Raw genomic sequence first — 19,989 nt, 5'->3', positions numbered from 1 at the left:
GTTCTGCAAAAATAAAAATCTCACAGTCAGAGCAGTCTTTCGATGGACGGTCGGTAGGAAACCCTGCCAAAAAAGGAAGTGAATGTTTTTTTTAAAAACATTCTTTTGCAACGATTCAGTTAAAAAGGCTCCCTCGAATGTTTTTAGATGTTTTATTTTTGAAAAAGTATTTTTTATGTTTTCCCTCCTCCCGAGGCCAGCTCTTGCCTCGGACTTAATTTGACCAGAACCGCCGAGAATACACGTGCAACGCCTATTTTTCCCTCTGGGTGCTTTTTTCCCTATTTCTTGACCAAAGTTCCGCCCAAAGTACCGTCAGGATCTTAGCGGTCTTTTCGACGGTAAATGAGCGGAACGTGCATTTGATCAATTTTCTCAGGATAAGGGGTAAGCCATTTAGGACCGAGATGAGGAGAAACTTCTTCACCCAGAGAGTGGTGAACCTGTGGAATTCTCTACCACAGAAAGTTGTTGAGGCCAATTCACTAAATATATTCAAAAAGGAGTTAGATGTCGTCCTTACTACAAGGGGGATGGCGAGAAAGCAGGAATGGGGTACTGATGTTGCATGTTTAGCCATGAACTCATTGAATGGCGGTGCAGGCTCGAAGGGCCGAATGGCCTACTCATGCACCTATTTTCTATGTTTCTATGACCCCTGAGACTGTCTGGTAAATTTCCAGACAGTTCTTTGATGTGGATTTGATTTAAAGATTCATCTAAGACCTTTATTCCTTACATGGCGCATGGATTCATCAAGCCGCATTATTATTAGAACATCTTTCAAGCAAAGTACAGCCTCGCATCATGCTTTCCTTCCCTAACCTTGGTCAATGTGCATGAACCCAGAAAATGAGAGAAATAATACAAATATGTCTATAATGTGCTTAAACAAAAAATTTGATGTCTACAAATTCTTGTGTGTGTGTGTGTGTGTGTGTGTGTGTGTGTGTGTGTGTCTGTGTGTCTGTGTGTCTGTGTGTGTGACTCCTGACAAAGCCAGCTACTTCAAGTCTCTGTGGGAATCGGACTGGCTGCAGGCTCACAGTTGCATGTCTTCCAATTAAATGGCACAAATTAAATGGCATGAAGTATATTTACATCACGTTTCTCCTTTAGCACATAAATCCCAGCTGCATTGGGTCTTCAGAGCAAGCCTTATCAATTACCATCAGGTCTGTTGCCCATACAGATAAAGTGTGGAAATTGCCAAGATCTCACAAATGTACTTATTTCAGAAACATCAAATATCCTAAAATGCCTATTTACACACTACACAAAGGTAACCACATACACACACCCTTCTTCTCTCCCCAATTAACCAAAACTCTTTTTCCTCAATATAAATCAATTGAATGAATTTTATAGCTATGTCTATCCTACAAATAAAACTTCAACTATAGCCGTTATCAATTTACATGTACTCACCAGCTGTGCTTCCGGAGCTGCTGTACTGTGAGCTGTCCAGAAATTTCCGGGTGCTTGATACCAAGTTGACAACATCAATAAGAGGAACCGGAGATGTGTCCTTCCCAAGTAAGCTGCACAAAAGAAAAAGAAAAACCATTCCTGTAAATTTTTCCCCACAAATTAAGTCGATAAGTATCAAGGCAACAAAAAAAGCAAAATACAGCAAATACTGGAGATTGGAGATAAAAACAGAAAATGCTGAAAACAATCAACATGTCAGGCAGTATTTGCGGAGAGAGAAATATAGGGTTAACCATTCAAGTTGATGGCCTATGATCAGAACCCATTCAAGTCCCAAGTCAAGCCCTCTGTACCTTTCACCATCTATAGACTTCAATATCATCATCGGCAGTCCCTCGGAGTCGAGGAAGACTTGCTTCGACTCTTAACATGAGTTCTTTGGTGGCTGTGCAGTCCAATACGAGAACCACAGTCTCCGTCACAGGTGGGACAGATAGGCATTGAGGGAAGGGGTGGGTGGGACTTGTTTGCCGCACGGTCTTTCCGCTACCTGCGCTTGATTTCTGCATGCTCTCGGCGATGAGATTAGAGGTGCTCAGCACCCTCCTGGATGCACTTCCTCCACTTAGGGCGATCTTTGGCCAGGGTCTGCCAGGTGTCAGTGGGGATGTTGCACTTTATCAGGGAGGCTTTGAGGGTGTCCTTGTAACGCTTCCGCTGCCCATCTTTGACTCGTTTGCCGTGAAGGAGTTCAGAGTAGAGCACTTGCTTTAGGGGTCTGTTGTCTGGCCTGCGAACTCTGTGGCCTGCCCAGCGGAGCTCATCAAGAATGGTCAGTGCTTCAATGCTGGGGATGTTAGCCTGGTCGAGGATGCTAATGTTGGTGCATCAGTTGATGACTGGGGGACAGTGCTGTGCGGTAAGGACAGGCTGGTGGAGGAACTTTGTCTTGTTGATATTTAGCGTCAGGCCTATGCTTTCGTATGCCTCAGTAAATACGTCAACTGTGTCCTGGAGTGCAGCTTCTGTATGTGCGCAGACGCAGGCGTCGTCTGCGTACTGTAGCTCGACGACAGAGGTTGGGTGGTCTTGGACCTGGTCTGGAGATGGCATTGGATGAACAGCTTCCCACTAGTTCTGTAGTTTAGTTCCACTCCAGCTAGTTGACTATGAGGTGCAACATGGTAGCGAGGAAGATTGAGAAGAGGGTTGGGGCGATGATACAGCCCTGTTTGACCCCGGTCCGGATGTGGATTGGGTCTGTTATGGATCCGTTGGTAAGGATCACGGCCTGCATGTCATCGTGGAGCAGGCGGAGGATGGTGATGAACTTTTGGGGGCATCCGAAATGGAGGAGGACGATCCATCGACCCTCGCGGTTGACAGTGTCAAAGGCCTTTGTAAGGTCGAAGGTGGCCATGTACAAGGGCTGGTGCTGTTCCCTGCACTTTTCGCTGCAAAAATCATGTCAGTTGTGCCCCGTAGGGTACGAAATCCGCACTGTGACTCCGGGAGGAGCTCCTCAGCCACAGGGAGAAGACGGTTGAGAAGGACTCGAGCGACGACCTTACCAGTGGTTGATAACAGGGAGATTCCTTTGAAGTTGCCGCAGTCGGACTTGTCCCCTTTTTTAAACATGGTCACGATCACTGCATTTCTGAGATCTCCCGGCATGCTCTCCTTCCTCCAGATGAGAGAGATGAGATCATGTATTCACGCCAGTAGTGCCTCTCCGCCATACTTCAGTGTCTCAGCAGGGATTCCATCCGCTCCCGAAGCCTTGTTGTTCTTAAGGTGCCTGATGGCTTTTTCTACCTTGTGCAGTATTGGGGTTTTACTGAGGAGGTGGCGAGTAGCATGCTGCGGGATGGAGTCAAGAACACTTGAGTCAAAGGCAGGGTCTCGGTTGAGGAGTTCTCTGAAGTGCTCCTTCCAGTGAGCCCTGACTGCCTCGGTGTCTTTGAAGACTTAAATAGTACAGTTATTAAAGCACAAATGCGTCACCTGCCCTTGTACTTACCAGCAAGGTCAAAATCATCAGTGCAGGATCAAAATCACAGCTCATCAGATCACCATGGCTGAGGTTGTCAGGCAAAGGCTATGGCCAGAAGTCAGAGTCAAATATGCCGGTGACACAGATCAATACCATGAAAGCTTTTTGGAGCAAACCCATGCTGGAACGAATGTCAGTTTGAAGTGACAAATTAGGTTTACAATACAAGAGTAAGGATTCCCCCAATTTAACAAAATGGGCAAATGTATCATGTGGAAATGCTGAATAGGAAGGGGACACTTCAGCAGCCAGGGTTGCTGGCTGTGTACATCAGCCCCTTGAACACAACATGACAAGTGATTGCATTTTGAGAACAAAAAATCTTAAAATGTACAGAAATTCTCGTGGTTCTTCTGCTGATATAAAGTCTGCTTATGTGAAATAAGCTTGGCCTCTCTCTCTGGTGGACACAGGCCCACAGCATTAAACTACCATTCTCACTCGAGAGGCCACAGGACAGCTGGTGTGGGGAATGCTGGAAAGTGCATGTTTGTGTGAATGTCACTTTCCTTCTCTGCCGATTTCACAGAGCAGGGATTGAAGCTCCCTGATCCTTACTGCATTTATCATCATTAGAACAATCTTCACAATCCCTTTCATATATATTTTTAAATGACCAGGTTTTTCTTTGAGTGTTTGTGATCATTTTTTTCACCAAGTCGTGAACTTTCTGCTGGATAAACAGACTTGTTACTGTGAAATGGTTGGGGTGGGAAGACTGACTCATTTTCCAGATGCAGGTACCTACCCCAGAGTTAAGGATTTGTTTCAGGAATGGGTAATTAAAAAAAATAATATTAATAAGTGTGACTACACCACCTGCCCAATTGGGGGCAATTAGCCATGGATAGTGCCCAGGATCGATCTGGGTGCAACAGTTGGGACACCACAGTTGGTCAGTGTCTCTGCGGCAGTGAGCACACTCCTGAGGTTAGGGCTGAGGTATATTGTTGGGGCAGTGTAAAGGGAGCTTTACTCTGCCTTTCAACTGAGCCATGAAAAGTTGATACTAACATTTGGTGTCACAGTCTAAGAATAAGGGGCAAACCATTTAGGACCGAGATGAGGAGAAACTTCTTCACTCAGAGAATTGTGAACCTGTGGAATTCTCGACCACAGAAAGTTGTTGAGGCCAGTTCGTTTGATAATTCAAAAGGGAGTTAGATGTGGCCCTTACGGCGAAAGAGATCACTGGGTATGGAGAGAAAGCAGGAATGCGGTACTGAAGTTGCATGATCAGCCACGATCATATTGAATGGTGGTGCAGGCTCGAAGTGCCGAATGGCCTACTCCTGCACCTATTTTCTATGTTTCTATGTGAGATGACCAAGTGTGCAGCACCAAACAAACTGGAATCATTCGCTTTCGAGTTTGCTGTGGTTCTCAAGAATCGATTTATTGTCTTGGGCAACCCAACACGACTCCAAATATAGCTTATGCATTAAAGAGTTGCAGGAAACACTGAATGGATATCGCATTAATCTAAACAATACCGAGAGAGTCGGCAGGCCGAGCACACATTTTAAAAAAGGCAGGTTTTTTTGTTCAACAGAAAGATCATTCCAAACTCACTGGATGCCTCTGGAGTCCAGCAATTGCTAAATGACAAATGAGATGAACCAAAGTTCACTGAGTGGGAGGAGCTTAAACATAAATATGTGTCACAGTGCTGCACGTGGGAGGAAACTGGAGCTGGGAAACGTATTCTGTCCAAGAGCTTGGTTATACCAAGGCAAACAATGTGCAATTCTGGTGCAAGACACCAACACTTCCTCCAAGAAAGAGTTGTTTCCATTTTCGGTTGCGAGTTCACCAACGTGTCTGACTACTGATCTGGCTCAGGACCTGGACTCAAAACTTTACTGTCTCACCACTTCACCGATATTTCACTTTAATTAAGCAGTTTTGCAAGTTTTTCAATTCATAGAATCTCAGAAATTTACAGAACGGAAGGAGGCCATTACAGCCCATCGTGTCCACGCTGGCCGACCAAGAGCTATCCAGCCTAATCCCACTTTCTAGCTCTTGGTCTGCAGCCCTGTAGATTACGGCACTTTAAGTGCACCTCCAAGTATCTTTTAAATGTAGTCTGGGTTTCTGTCTCTACCACCCTTTCAGGCAGTGAGTTCCAGATCCCCACCACCCTCTGGGCGAAGAAATTTCCCCTCAAATCTCCTCTAAACCTCCCCCCAATTACTTTAAATCTATGCCCCCTGGTTGTTGACCCCTCTGCCAAGGGAAACAGGTCCTTCCAATCCACTCTATCCAGGCCCCTCATAATTTTATACACCTCAATCAGGTCACTCTTGAGCCTCCTCTGTCCCAAAGAAAACAGACCCTGCATCTCCAATCTTTCCTCATAGCCAAAATTCTCCAGTCCAGGCAACATTCTTGTAAATCTCCTGTGCACCCTTTCCAGTGCAATCATATCTTTCCTGTAATGTGGTGACCAGAACTGCACACAGTACTCCAGCTGCGGTCTAACCAGTGTTTTATGCAGTTCAAGCATAACCTCCTTGCTCTTGTATTCCATGCCTCAACTTATAAAGGCAAGTATTCCATCTGCCTTCTTAACCACCTTATCTACCTGGCCGACTACCTTCAGGGATCGGTGGACCTGCACTCCAGGGACCCTTTGTTCCTCGACACTTTTCAGTGTCGTACCATTTAATGTGCATTCCCTTATCTTTTTAGACCTCCCCAAATGCATTACCTCACACTCACCGTCCCAACCTCTGTCGTCGAGATACAGTACGCAGATGACGCCTGAGTCTGCGCACATACAGAGGCTGAACTCCAGGACATCGTCAACATATTTACTGAGGCATACGAAAGCATGGGCCTTACGCTAAACATCAACAGGACAAAGGTCGACCACCAGCCTGTCCTCACCGCATAGCACTGCCCCGCAGTCGTCAAGACCCACGGCGCGGCCCTGGACACAGTGGACCACTTCCCATATCTCGGGAGCCTCCTATCAATAAGAGCAGGCATTGTTGACGACATCCAACACTTCCTCCAGTGCGCCAGTGCAGCCTTCGGCTGCCTGAGGAATAGAGTGTTTGAAGACCAAGCCCTCAAAACTGCCACCAAGCTCATGGTCTTCAGGGCTGCAGTAATACCTGCCCTCCTGTATGGCTCAGAGACATGGACCATGCACAGCAGACACCTCAAGTTGCTGGGAAAATACCAACGATGTCTCCGCAAGATCCTACAAATCCCCTGGGAGGACAGGCGTACCACATCAGTGTCCTTGTCCAGGCTAACATCCCCAGCATTGAAGCACTGACCACACTTGATCAGCTCCACTGGGCAGGCCACATAGTTCGCATGCCAGACACGAGACTCCCAAAGCAAGTGCTCGACTCGGAGCTCCTTCACGGCAAACGAGCCAAAGGTGGGCAGCGGAAATGCTACAAGGAGCTCTCAAAGCCTCCCTGATAAAGTGCAACATCCCCACTGACACCTGGGAGTCCTTGGCCCAAGATCGCACTAAGTGGAGGAAGTGCATCCGAGAGAGCAGTGAGCACAGAGTCTCAACGCCGAGAGCATGCAGAAATCAAACGCAGACAGCGGAAAGAGGATGCGACGAACTAGTCCCACCCATCCCTTCCCTCAACGACTATCTGTCCCACCTGTGACAGAGCCTGTGGCTCTCGTATTGGACTGTTCAGCCACCAAAGAACTCACTTCAGGAGTGGAAGCAAGTCTTCTTTGATTCCGAGGGACTGCCTATGATGATGATGGCATAATAAACTTGTTAGCAAAATTAAAGCCCATGGGATTAAAAGGACAGTGGCAGCATGGATACCAAAGCAAAGATTTAATGCTAAACCTTCATAAAACACTGGTTAGGCTGCAGCTGGAATGTTGTATTCAATTCTAGGCACACACTTTAGGAAGAATATTAAGGCCTAAGAAAGGGTGCAGAAAAGAGTTACGAGAATGGTAGCAAGGATGAAGAACTTCAGTTACTTGGACAGACTGGAGCAGAAAAAGTTAAGCAGAGGTTTGATAGAGGTGTTCAAAATCATGAATGATTTTGATAGAGTAAACAAGAAACTGTTTCCAATGACAGAAGCGGTGGTAACCAGGGAACAAAGACTTAAAGTAAATAGCAAAAGAACCAGAGGCGACATAGAAGGGTGGTGGAGGCAGATTCAATAATAACTTTCAAGAGGGAATTGGATAAATACTTGAAGGGAAGGGAAAAAGATTTACTGGACTCGAGAGAAACTAATTGAATAGCTCCATCAAAGAACTGGCACAAGCTGATGGGCCGAATGGCCTCCCTCTGTGCTATATCCATGCTGTGATTTTGATTCAAATTATCTGATGATTCAAATCTACTGGTTGGAAACTGGATAAACGAGCCGTGCATTAATTGCTATTTAAATTATTGCTATGTCTAATATCAGACACTGTTGGAAAATGGTAACCCCCCCCAACAATTCAACAATTCAAGATTTACATTTAAAACAAAAAGGATTCCTTCAGAGATGTTCTCCAAATAAAAGTGGATATAAAGACATACATGGTGGCTCCAATACTGGATTCCTTCACCAAAAATTTATCAGATGTACTGTTAGTGTGGTATAAAACTGGATAAATAATTTAAGCTTTTGTGCCTTTTACTGAAAAATAAATGATCTCATATTGTCAGGACTGTATAACCTAATTTCCCTCGGCTTATAGCTTATTCAATCGTAAATCACTCAATAGGCGGTTTTCAGACGAATTCATGTACTGCTGTTCATCGAAACATAGAAACATAAAAAATAGGTGCAGGAGTAGGCCATTCGGCCCTTCGAGCCTGCACCACCATTCAATAAGATCATGGCTGATCATTCACCTCAGCACCCCTTTCCTGCTTTCTCTCCATACTCCTTGATACCTTTAGCCGTAAGGGCCATATCTAACTCCCTTTAACGCCACACAAGTGCCAGGCAATGACTATCTGAAACAATCAAGAGTCTGACCATCGCCCCTTGACATTCAACGGCATTACTATCGCTGAATACTCCACGATCAACATCCTGGGGGTCACCATTGACCAGAAACTTAACTAGACCAGCCACGTAAATACTGTGGCAACAAGAGCAGGTCAGAGGCTGGGTATTCTGCGGCGAGTGTCTCACCTCGTGACTTGCCAAAGCCTTTCCACCATCTACAAGGCACAGGTCAGGAGTGTGATGGAATACTCTCCACTTGTCCAGATGAGTGCAGCTCCAACAACACTCAAGAAACTCAACACCATCCAGGACAAAGCAGCCGCTTGTTTGGCACCCCATCCACCACCTTAAACATTCACTCTGTCCATCACCGATGTACTGTGGCTGCAGTGTGTACCATCTACAAGATGCGCTGCAGCCATCTTGCTTAATCCTTGCCACTGGACGAAGACCTAGCTCTGTCAAGCCCGTGCAGTGGCTGGCATGCAATGGCCACCACACATTAAAAAATCAACGCACAGACATTTTCCACCCTTCAACATGTAGCTTAGGATCTGAAATATTAGGTCCTTCACTAAAACACCTGTGAACTCATCCCTTTTTGGCATGGAATCAAGTCATCCTCGATATGAAGGACCTCCTATGATGATGTTGATGATGATACACTGCAGCAACTCACCAAGGATTGTTCTGCAGCACCTCCCAAACCCGCGACCTCTACCACCGAGACGGACAACACCAGCAGGCGCATGGGAACACCACCACTTGCCGTTCCCCTCCAAGTCCCACACCATCCTGACTTGGAAGTATATCGTTGTTCCTTCATCGTCGGTGGGTCAAAATCCGACAACTCCCTCCCCAACAGCACTGTCTGAGGATCTTCACCACCTTCAACTTGAATAGATTTCTTTGCGCTCACAGGATATGGGCCTGCAACAACAGATCATCACATTTGGCTGACTCATCAACGGCTACCCTGTAAGGAAGATAGTCAATGTCACAAGATCAAGAACTGTGCGTGCAAGCTCTTATTTAACTGATCCTAATATCTCCTTATGTGGCTTGGTACCTGAGCTATCAAAAACCTGCACTTAAAGATATATTTGGAACCAGCTCTCCATGTTCTCCAGTCCACTCATTCCCACCGTCTATTTCCAAGTCATAATGAGACAGAATTCTGCTGGAGCGATGTGAGAGAGTTGGTGAGAGGCGGGAGCAGTGTCGGAGCGGCCTATAAAGGCCCAGCGGGAGCTCGAGAGCCAGTGGCAGTTGGCGAGAGGCGGGAGCAGTGTTGGAGCGGCCTATAAAGGCCCAGCGGGAGCTCGAGAGCCAGCGGCAGTTGGCGAGAGGCGGGAGCAGTGTTGGAGCGGCCTATAAAGGCGTACTTGTGCAGCTACAGCGGGAGAGAAAGCAAAAAAGAAGTAGCAAGAATCAAAAGGTGACGTCGCAGCCAATGGGGTAAGTGATTGGCTGGTGATTGGTGAGGAGCTTTTCTTTTTATTTTTTATATCAGTAAGTAAACTGCAACATTGTTGTTACCAATTTAAGTGTATCTTCGGGTTAAGGCATGGCAGGAGAGCTCGGTCACGTGATATTCACCTCCTGTGCCATGTGGGAACTCAGGGACGCTTCCGGTGTCCCTGACGATTACGTGTGTGAAAAGTGTATCCGCCTCCATCTCCTGACGGACTGCGTTACGGAATTGGAGCTGAGGGTGGATTCACTCTGGAGCATCCACGATGCTGAGAATGGCATAAGTGGCACATGTAGTGAGTTGGTCTTACCGCATGAGAAGGATCCACAGCCAGCTAGGGAATGGAAGACCAGCAGGAAGAGTAATACAAAGAAGGTCGTGCACAAGTCCCATCTGGTCATCCCCCTGCAAAACAGATACACTGCTTTGAGTGCTGTTGAGGGAGATGACTCATCAGGGGAGAATAGCAGCAGCCAAGTTCATGGCACCATGGCTGGCTCTGTTGTACAGGAGGGCATAAAAAAAAGAGTGGGAGAGGGATAGTGATAGGGGATTCAATCATAAGGGGAATAGATAGGCGTTTCTGTGGCCACAATCGAGACTCCAGGATGGTATGTTGCCTCCCTGGTGCAAGGGTCAAGGATGTCTCCGAGCGAGTGCAGGACATTCTAAAAAGGGAGGGAGAACAGCCAGTTGTCGTGGTGCACATTGGTACCAACGACATAGGTAAAAAAAGGGATGAGGTCCCACGAGACGAATTTAAGGAGCTAGGAGCTAAATTAAAAAGTAGGACCTCAAAAGTAGTAATCTCGGGATTGCTAACAGTGCCACGTGCTAGTCAGAGTAGGAATCGCAGGATAGCACAGATGAATACGTGGCTTGAGCAGTGGTGCAGCAGGGAGGGATTCAAATTCGTGGGGCATTGGAACAGGTTCTGGGGGAGGTGGGACCAGGACAAACTGGACGGTCTGCACTTGGGCAGGACCGGAACCAATGTCCTGGGGGAGTGTTTGCTAGTGCTGTTGGGGAGGAGTTAAACTAATATGGCAGGGGGATGGGAACCAATACAGGGAGACAGAGAGAAACAAAAAGGAGACAAAAACAAAAAAGACAGAAAAGAGATGAGTAAAAGTGCAGGGCAGAGAAACCCAAGGCAAGAAACAAAAAGGGCCACTGAATATAAAAGGGCTGCAGGAGGGGTCAAAACTAAAAATCATGGTTTAAAAACTAGGATGAAAACACTCTACCTAAATGCACGCAGCATTCGCAATAAAATAAATGAGTTGACGGCACAAATCATTACAAATGGGTATGATTTGGTGGCCATTACAGAAACATGGTTGCAAGGTGGCCACGACTGGGAATTAAACATACAGGGGTATTTGACGATTCAGAAAGATAGGCAAGAAGGGAAAGGAGGTGGGGTAGCTCTGTTAATAAAAGATGATATCAGGGCAGTTGTGAGGGATGATATTGGCTCCAATGAACAAAATGTTGAATCATTATGGGTGGAGATTAGAGATAGTAAGGGGAAAAAGTCACTGGTCGGCGTAGTTTATAGGCCCCCAAATAATAACTTCAAGGTGCAATAATCAAGGGAATAATGGAGGCATGTGAAAAAGGAACGGCAGTAGTCATGGGGGATTTTAACCTACATATCGATTGGTCAAATCAAATCGCACGGGGTAGCCTGGAGGAGGAATTCATAGAATGCATACGGGATTGTTTCTTAGAACAGTATGTAACAGAACCTACAAGGGAGCAAGCCATCTTACATCTGGTCCTGTGTAATGAGACAGGAAAAATAAACGATCTTCTCGTAAAAGATCCTCTCGGAATGAGTGATCACAATATGGTTGAATTTGTAATACAGATTGAGGATGAGGAAGTTGTGTCAGAAACAAGCGTACTATGCTTAAACAAAGGGGACTACAGTGGGATGAGAGTTGGCTAAAGTAAACATAGAAACATAGAAAATAGGTGCAGGAGTAGGCCATTCGGCCCTTCTAGCCTGCACCGCCATTCAATGAGTTCATGGCTGAACATGCAACTTCAGTACCCCATTCCTGCTTTCTCACCAATAGACTGGAAAACAAGGACTAAACGGTGACACAATTGAGGAACAGTGGAGGACTTTTAAGGAGCTCTTTCATAGTGTGCAACAAAAATATATTCCAGTGAAAAAGGGCGGCAAGAGAAGGGATAACCAGCCGTGGATAACCAAGGAAATAAAGGAACGTATCAAATAAAAGACCAATGCGTATAAGGTGGCCAAGGTTAGTGGGAAACTAGAGGATTAGGAAAATTTTAAGCAACAGCAAAGAATGACTAAAAAAGCAAGAAAGAAAGGGAAGATAGATTACAAAGGGAAACTTGCGCAAAACATAAAAACAGATAGTAAAAGCTTTTACAGATATATAAAACGGAAAAGAGTGACTAAAGTAAATGTTGGTCCCTTAGAAGATGAAAAGGGGGATTTAATAATGGGAAATGTGGAAATGGCTGAGACCTTAAACAATTCACAGTGGAAGACACAAAAACCATGCCAAAATTTGCAGGCCACAGGAATGTGGGAAGGGAGGACCTTGAGACAATCACTATCACTAGGGGGGCAGTGCTGGACAGGCTAATGGGACTGAAGGTAGACAAGTCCCCTGGTCCTGATGAAATGCATCCCAGGGTATTAAAAGAGATGGCGGAAGTTATAGCAGATGCATTCGTTATAATCTACTAAAATTCTCTGGACTCTGGGGAGGTACCAGCGGATTGGAAAACAGCGAATGAAACGCCTCTGTTTAAAAAAGGGGGCAGGCAAAAGGCAGGTAACTATAGGCCGGTTAGTTTAACATCTGCAGTGGGAAAAATGCTTGAAGCTATCATTAAGGAAGAAATAGCGGGACATCTAGATAGGAATAGTGCAATCAAGCAGACGCAGCATGGATTCATGAAAGGGAAATCATGTTTAACTAACTTACTGGAATTCTTTGAGGATATAACGAGCATGGTGGATAGAGGTGTACTGATGGATGTGGTGTATTTAGATTTCCAAAAGGCATTCGATAAGGTGCCACACAAAAGGTTACTGCAGAAGATAAAGGTACGCGGAGTCAGAGGAAATGTATTCGCATGGAGAGAAAATTGGCTGGCTAACAGAAAGCAGAGAGTCGGGATAAATGGGTCCTTTTCCGGTATGGAAATCAGTGGTTAGTGGTGTGCCACAGGGATCAGTGCTGGGACCACAACTGTTTACAATATACATAGATGACCTGGAAGAGGGGACAGAGTGTAATGCAACAAAATTTGCAGATGACACTAAGATTAGTGGGAAAGCGGGTTGTGTAGAGGACACAGAGAGGCTGCAAGGAAATTTGGATAGGTTAAGCGAATGCGCTAAGGTTTGGCAGATGGAATACAATGTCGGAAAGTGTGAGGTCATCCACCTTGAGAAAAAAAAACAGAAAAAGGGAATATTATTTGAATGGGGAGAAATTACAACATGCTGTGGTGCAGAGGGACCTGGAGGTCCTTGTGCATGAATCCCAAAAGGTTAGTTTGCAGGTGCAGCAGGTAATCAGGAAGGCAAATAGAATGTTGGCCTTCATTGCGAGAGGGATGGAGTACAAAAGCAGGGAGGTCTTGCTGCAACTGTATAAGGTATTGGTAAGGCCGCACCTGGAGTACTGCGTGCAGTTTTGGTCACCTTACTTAAGGAAGGATATACTAGCTTTGGAGGGGGTACAGAGACGATTCACTAGGCTGATTCCGGAGATGAGGGGGTTACCTTATGATGATAGATTGAGTAGACTGGGTCTTTACTCGTTGGAGTTCAGAAGGATGAGGGGTGATCTTATCGAAACATTTAAAATCATGAAAGGGATAGACAAGATAGAGGCAGAGAGGTTGTTTCCACTGGTAGGGGAGACGAGAACTAGGGGGCACAGCCTCAAAATACGGAGGAGCCAATTTAAAACCGAGTTGAGAAAGAATTTCTTCTCCCAGAAATTGTGAATCTGTGGAATTCTCTGCCCAAGGAAGCAGTTGAGGCTAGCTCATTGAATGTTTTCAAGTCAAAGATAGATAGATTTTTAACCAATAAGGGAATTAAGTGTTACGGGGAGAGGGCGGGTAAGTGGAGCTGAGTTCACGACCAGATCAGCCATGATCTTATTGAATGGCGGAGCAGGCTCGAGGGGCTAGATGGCCTACTCCTGTTCCTAATTCTTATCTTATGTTCTTATGTGCATTATTTAATCATTCAAAGACACAGTTCTAACATTCTAAAAAGGACAAAAAGCCACCACTGCTCAGATCCCTTCACATTATAGTGTGGGACCTGAAGAAACACTGCAGAAGTGGGTCCCTGCTGCTGTTCGTTCTCTTATATTGTGGACTGATGGTGTCAGCATGAGAATCTTGTATTTGCAGTCTGTTACACTCCACTGTGTTGCATAAAAATATTACTTTTCGTGAATACTTTCTGTGCAACCAATGGCATTTCACTGATCTGTTTTATCGAATTGTGGCAACAAATATTCAGTCTTCAAGTTATTTTAGATTGAAGATTATTCGTTTTCAAAAATTGCAATTATCCTGGCACCTGATTAAAAAATTAATTAAATAATACAGTAATTTCTGACAAATAATGTCATCGAAACTAAATACACAATAACAGTAGAAATAAGGGCCCCACGTTTCCACATGATTTGCTCCTGATTTTTAGGAGCAACTGGTGTAGAACGGAGTATATTAGAAATCGGAATTCTCCACATTTAGTTTTCTGCAGTTCTCGTCAGGTAGAATAGTTTCACTTTGGAACTGAATTTTTTTTTCAAAAGGGGGCGCCTGATTTGAAAGTTTCCAGAGTGAAAACGTACTCCAAACTAACTTAGAATGGAGCAAGTGAAGATTTTTGTACGCTTGAAAAAACCTTGTCTACACTTTAAAAAAACCAGGCACAGGTTACAAATTAGGCGTCGGGAACGAGGCGGGGGGGGGGGGGGGTGAAGGGAAGTCATTAAATTCTACAATCAATCCTTAGTTATACTTATACAAATATTATACAAAATAAATCCACCTGAATAAAAATTTATAAGCGAAGAAAAGATGAAATAAACCAAGTTCCTACCTGTATGAAAGTGCTTTAGGCAGGCCTTTCAGGCAGCGGTGTGGCGTCAGTCTCGGGGGCAGGCAGCAAGCAGCCTTGGTGCTGAGCTTCAGTGCTTGAGGCAGCGGTGTGGCGTCGGTCTCGGGGGCAGGCAGCAAGCAGCCTTGGTGCTGAGCTTCAGTGCTTGAGGCAGCGGTGTGGCGTCGGTCTCGGGGGCAGGCAGCAAGCAGCCTTGGTGCTTGAGGCAGGCCTTCATTCCCCGCGAAGATGCAGCACCCGGACGGACTTGAGGCCATTCGGCCATGGGATTGCAGCGGCATCAGTGGCTGGTCGGGAGCAGCAGCAGCCTTCGAGCTGTGAGGGGGACTGACTGAGGCCATTTGGACAGGGAGAGGCAGCCACATCGATATCTTTATATTTAAATTTGCAGAATGGGTGCACCACATATTATACAATGGTTTGCTTCCTCATGCAAGAAATTCTTTGTTCTTGGTGGAAGTTGATCCATTGCAAAGTTGAATTGGCACTTTTATTTCTCCAAACACAGTCCTTAATTTGCAGGCACCGGTTCTGCAAGTTTAGCAGTGAAAAGCTGAACTCACTGATTTCAGCAGGTGATTTATTCAGCAGTGCTGCTAAAAGCACTCCCTCACACACAGAAATATCAAGAAAATTAAAATGCAAGCCTTTGCAGGGGTCCAAGAAACAAATCTTCACTTTTTCTGCAGCACTTTTAAAAATGGCCGAGTGCCAATGTTTACTTCAGACTACGCGTGCGCGAACGCTCCAACGCGCACGCGCAGGGTTGCCGGCACCAAGAAGCCTCATTTAAATTGTACCCGCCCCCTCCTACTTACAAAATCGGTGCGAGTGGTAGGCTCCGCCCCCCGTGCGCTGCGCCAAGCAGACATTGAGCTCCAAGGAGTTCGAGAACACCGCGTTTTTTTTTCAGGCGCCGTTTTCGGCGTGAAAAACAGGCGCCCAGCTCTGAGGGGCACCTTTTTCGCCGCGTGTGGAAACTTGGGGCCAGTATGTGGAACTGAACATATAATAGGTAACTAAAATAAAAAATGCTCTTATCGAGACTCCCAAAGCAAGTGCTCTACTCGGAACTCGTCCACAGCAAACGAGCCAAAGGCGGGCAGAGGAAACGTTACAAGGACACCCTCAATGCCTCCCTGATAAAGTGCGACATCCCCACTGACACCTGGGAGTCCTTGGCCATAGACCGCCCTAAATGGAGGAAGTGCATCCGGGAGGATGCTGAGCTCCTCGAGTATTGTCGCCGAGAGCATGCAGAAATCAAGCGCACGCAGCGGAAGGAACGTGTGGCAAACCAAGCTCCCTGTCCACCCTTTCCCTCAACGACTATCTGTCCCACCTGTGGTTCTCGTATTGGACTGTACAGCCACCTAAGACCTCATGCTAAGAGTGGAAGCAAGTCTTCCTCGATCCCGAGGGACTGACTGTGATGATGATGATTTTGCATTAGGTACCAGCAAGCATAGGAATCAATGCAACTTATGACATGCTTGAAGTTTTTTTGAAAACTGGGTCTGTTTTTAGAAGCTGAAGAATAACAAACAAGGAATTGCATCTATAGGTCGAACTGCACTTGGAATCAGAGGAAAGGTCGTTTTTCTTGATGTTTGGGTACTCTCACATGGCACAGTGCTCCAAAATGGGAGTACTACCCATTTTAGAATTGGCTTCAATCTACCATCATTCTGTAGCTCCACCTGAGAAGCTGATTCATCAATTACCTATTTGTGGAACACTTCAAATCTTAAGTTTCAGTTCACAGAGGATGCAGATCTACCGATAAAACTGCAATTTACAATGAATATGAACGGAGAGAGTTAAGGGAGGTAAGGGAGGCCAGATTTTATCATCAGGGGTAGGGTTAGGTGATCAAAGTAGAATTGGCAAATGCCAGGAACAAGGTCAATTTCCATTCTCCTTTCAGAAAAATAGTGCATCAGTTGGGAAACTTTCAAAGATAAAAGAAGAGAGTTAAACACAGTTTCCCATGAAGATAAACTGGAGGCAAATGACTGCCAAGTACAATATAGAAACATAGAAACATAGAAAATAGGTGCAGGAGTAGGCCATTCGGCCCTTCTAGCCTGCACCGCCATTCAATGAGTTCATGGCTGAACATTCAACTTCAGTACCCCATTCCTGCTTTCTCGCCATACCCCTTGATCCCCCTAGCAGTAAGGACCTCATCTAACTCCTTTTTGAATATATTTAGTGAATTGGCCTCAACAACTTTCTGTGGTAGAGAATTCCACAGGTTCACCACTCTCTGGGTGAAGAAGTTCCTCCGCATCTCGGTCCTAAATGGCTTACCCCTTATCCTTAGACTGTGACCCCTGGTTCTGGACTTCCCCAACATTGGGAACATTCTTCCTGCATCTAACCTGTCTAACCCCGTCAGAATTTTATATGTTTCTATGAGGTCCCCTCTCATTCTTCTGAACTCCAGTGAATACAAGCCCAGTTGATCCAGTCTTTCTTGATAGGTCAGTCCCGCCATCCCGGGAATCAGTCTGGTGAACCTTCGCTGCACTCCCTCAATAGCAAGAATGTCCTTCCTCAGGTTAGGAGACCAAAACTGTACACAATACTCCAGGTGTGGCCTCACCAATGCCCTGTACAACTGTAGCAACACCTCCCTGCCCCTGTACTCAAATCCCCTTGCTATGAAGGCCAACATGCCATTTGCTTTCTTAACCGCCTGCTGCACCTGCATGCCAACCTTCAATGACTGATGTACCATGACACCCAGGTCTCTTTGCACCTCCCCTTTTCCTAATCTGTCACCATTCAGATAATAGTCTGTCTCTCTGTTTTTACCACCAAAGTGGATAACCTCACATTTATCCACATTATACTTCATCTGCCATGCATTTGCCCACTCACCTAACCTATCCAAGTCGCTCTGCAGCCTCACAGCATCCTCCTCGCAGCTCACACTGCCACCCAACTTAGTGTCATCCGCAAATTTGGAGATACTACATTTAATCCCCTCATCTAAATCATTAATGTACAGTGTAAACAGCTGGGGCCCCAGCACAGAACCTTGCGGTACCCCACTAGTCACTGCCTGCCATTCTGAAAAGTACCCATTTACTCCTACTCTTTGCTTCCTGTCTGACAACCAGTTCTCAATCCATGTCAGTACACTACCCCCAATCCCATGTGCTCTAACTTTGCACATCAATCTCTTGTGTGGGACCTTGTCGAACGCCTTCTGAAAGTCCAAATATACCACATCAACTGGTTCTCCCTTATCCACTCTACTGGAAACATCCTCAAAAAATTCCAGAAGATTTGTCAAGCATGATTTCCCTTTCACAAATCCATGCTGACTTGGACCTATCATGTCACCTCTTTCCAAATGCACTGCTATGACATCCTTAATAATTGATTCCATCATTTTACCCACTACCGATGTCAGGCTGACCGGTCTATAATTCCCTGTTTTCTCTCTCCCTCCTTTTTTAAAAAGTGGGGTTACATTGGCTACCCTCCACTCCATAGGAACTGATCCAGAGTCAATGGAATGTTGGAAAATGACTGTCAACGCATCCACTATTTCCAAGGCCACCTCCTTAAGTACTCTGGGATGCAGTCCATCAGGCCCTGGGGATTTATCGGCCTTCAATCCCATCAATTTCCCCAACACAATTTCCCGGCTAATAAGGATTTCCCTCAGTTCCTCCTCCTTACTAGACCCCCCGACCCCTTTTATAACCGGAAGGTTGTTCGTGTCCTCCTTCGTGAATACCGAACCAAAGTACTTGTTCAATTGGTCCGCCATTTCTTTGTTCCCCGTTATGACTTCCCCTGATTCTGACTGCAGGGGACCTACGTTTGTCTTTACTAACCTTTTTCTCTTTACATATCTATAGAAACTTTTGCAATCCGTCTTAATGTTCCCTGCAAGCTTCTTCTCATACTCCATTTTCCCTGCCCTAATCAAACCCTTTGTCCTCCTCTGCTGAGTTCTAAATTTCTCCCAGTCCCCAGGTTCGCTGCTATTTCTGGCCAATTTGTATGCCACTTCCTTGGCTTTAATACTATCCCTGATTTCCCTTGATAGCCACGGTTGAGCCACCTTCCCTTTTTTATTTCTATGCCAGACAGGAATGTACAATTGTTGTAATTCATCCATACGGTCTCTAAATGTCTGCCATTGCCCATCCACAGTCAACCCCTTAAGTATCATTCGCCAATCCATCTCAGCCAATTCACGCCTCATACCTTCAAAGTTAGCCTTCTTTAAGTTCTGGACCATGGTCTCTGAATTAACTGTTTCATTCTCCATCCTAATGCAGAATTCCACCATATTATGGTCACTCTTCCCCAAGGGGCCTCGCACAACGAGATTGCTAATTAATCCTTTCTCATTACATAACACCCAGTCTAAGATGGCCTCCCCCCTAGTTGGTTCCTCGACATATTGGTCTAAAAAACCATCCCTTATGCACTCCAGAAAATCCTCCTCCACCGTATTGCTTCCAGTTTGGTTAGCCCAATCTATGTGCATATTAAAGTCACCCATTATAACTGCTGCACCTTTATTGCACGCACCCCTAATTTCCTGTTTGATGCCCTCCCCAACATCACTACTACTGTTTGGAGGTCTGTACACAACTCCCACTAACGTTTTTTGCCCTTTGGTGTTCTGCAGCTCTACCCATATAGATTCCACATCATCCAAGCTAATGTCCTTCCTAACTATTGCCTTAATCTCCTCCTTAACCAGCAATGCTACCCCACCTCCTTTTCCTTTTATTCTATCCTTCCTGAATGTTGAATACCCCTGGATGTTGAGTTCCCAGCCCTGATCATCCTGGAGCCACGTCTCCGTAATCCCAATCACATCATATTTGTTAACATCTATTTGCACAGTTAATTCATCCACCTTATTGCGGATACTCCTTGCATTAAGACACAAAGCCTTTAG

The 19,989-nt window shown here is 45.6% G+C and overlaps 1 protein-coding gene across 1 annotated transcript in view; it reads right to left on the bottom strand.

The window, feature by feature from the left end:
* The window catches only part of exoc4 (exocyst complex component 4), a 617,734-nt gene that overhangs the window by 533,883 nt on the left and 63,862 nt on the right, over window positions 1–19,989 (bottom strand). The window contains exon 4 of the mRNA XM_070897190.1: window positions 1,429–1,541. Within this exon, the coding sequence (XP_070753291.1) occupies window positions 1,429–1,541 (113 nt within the window). The remainder of the gene's footprint in view (window positions 1–1,428; window positions 1,542–19,989) is intronic.

This window comes from Pristiophorus japonicus, chromosome 13, assembly GCF_044704955.1.
Source record: "Pristiophorus japonicus isolate sPriJap1 chromosome 13, sPriJap1.hap1, whole genome shotgun sequence".
Classification (NCBI taxonomy): Eukaryota; Metazoa; Chordata; class Chondrichthyes; family Pristiophoridae; genus Pristiophorus; species Pristiophorus japonicus.
The sequence above is the reverse complement of the archived record's forward strand: the minus strand, read 5'-3'. Positions and strand labels throughout refer to the sequence as shown.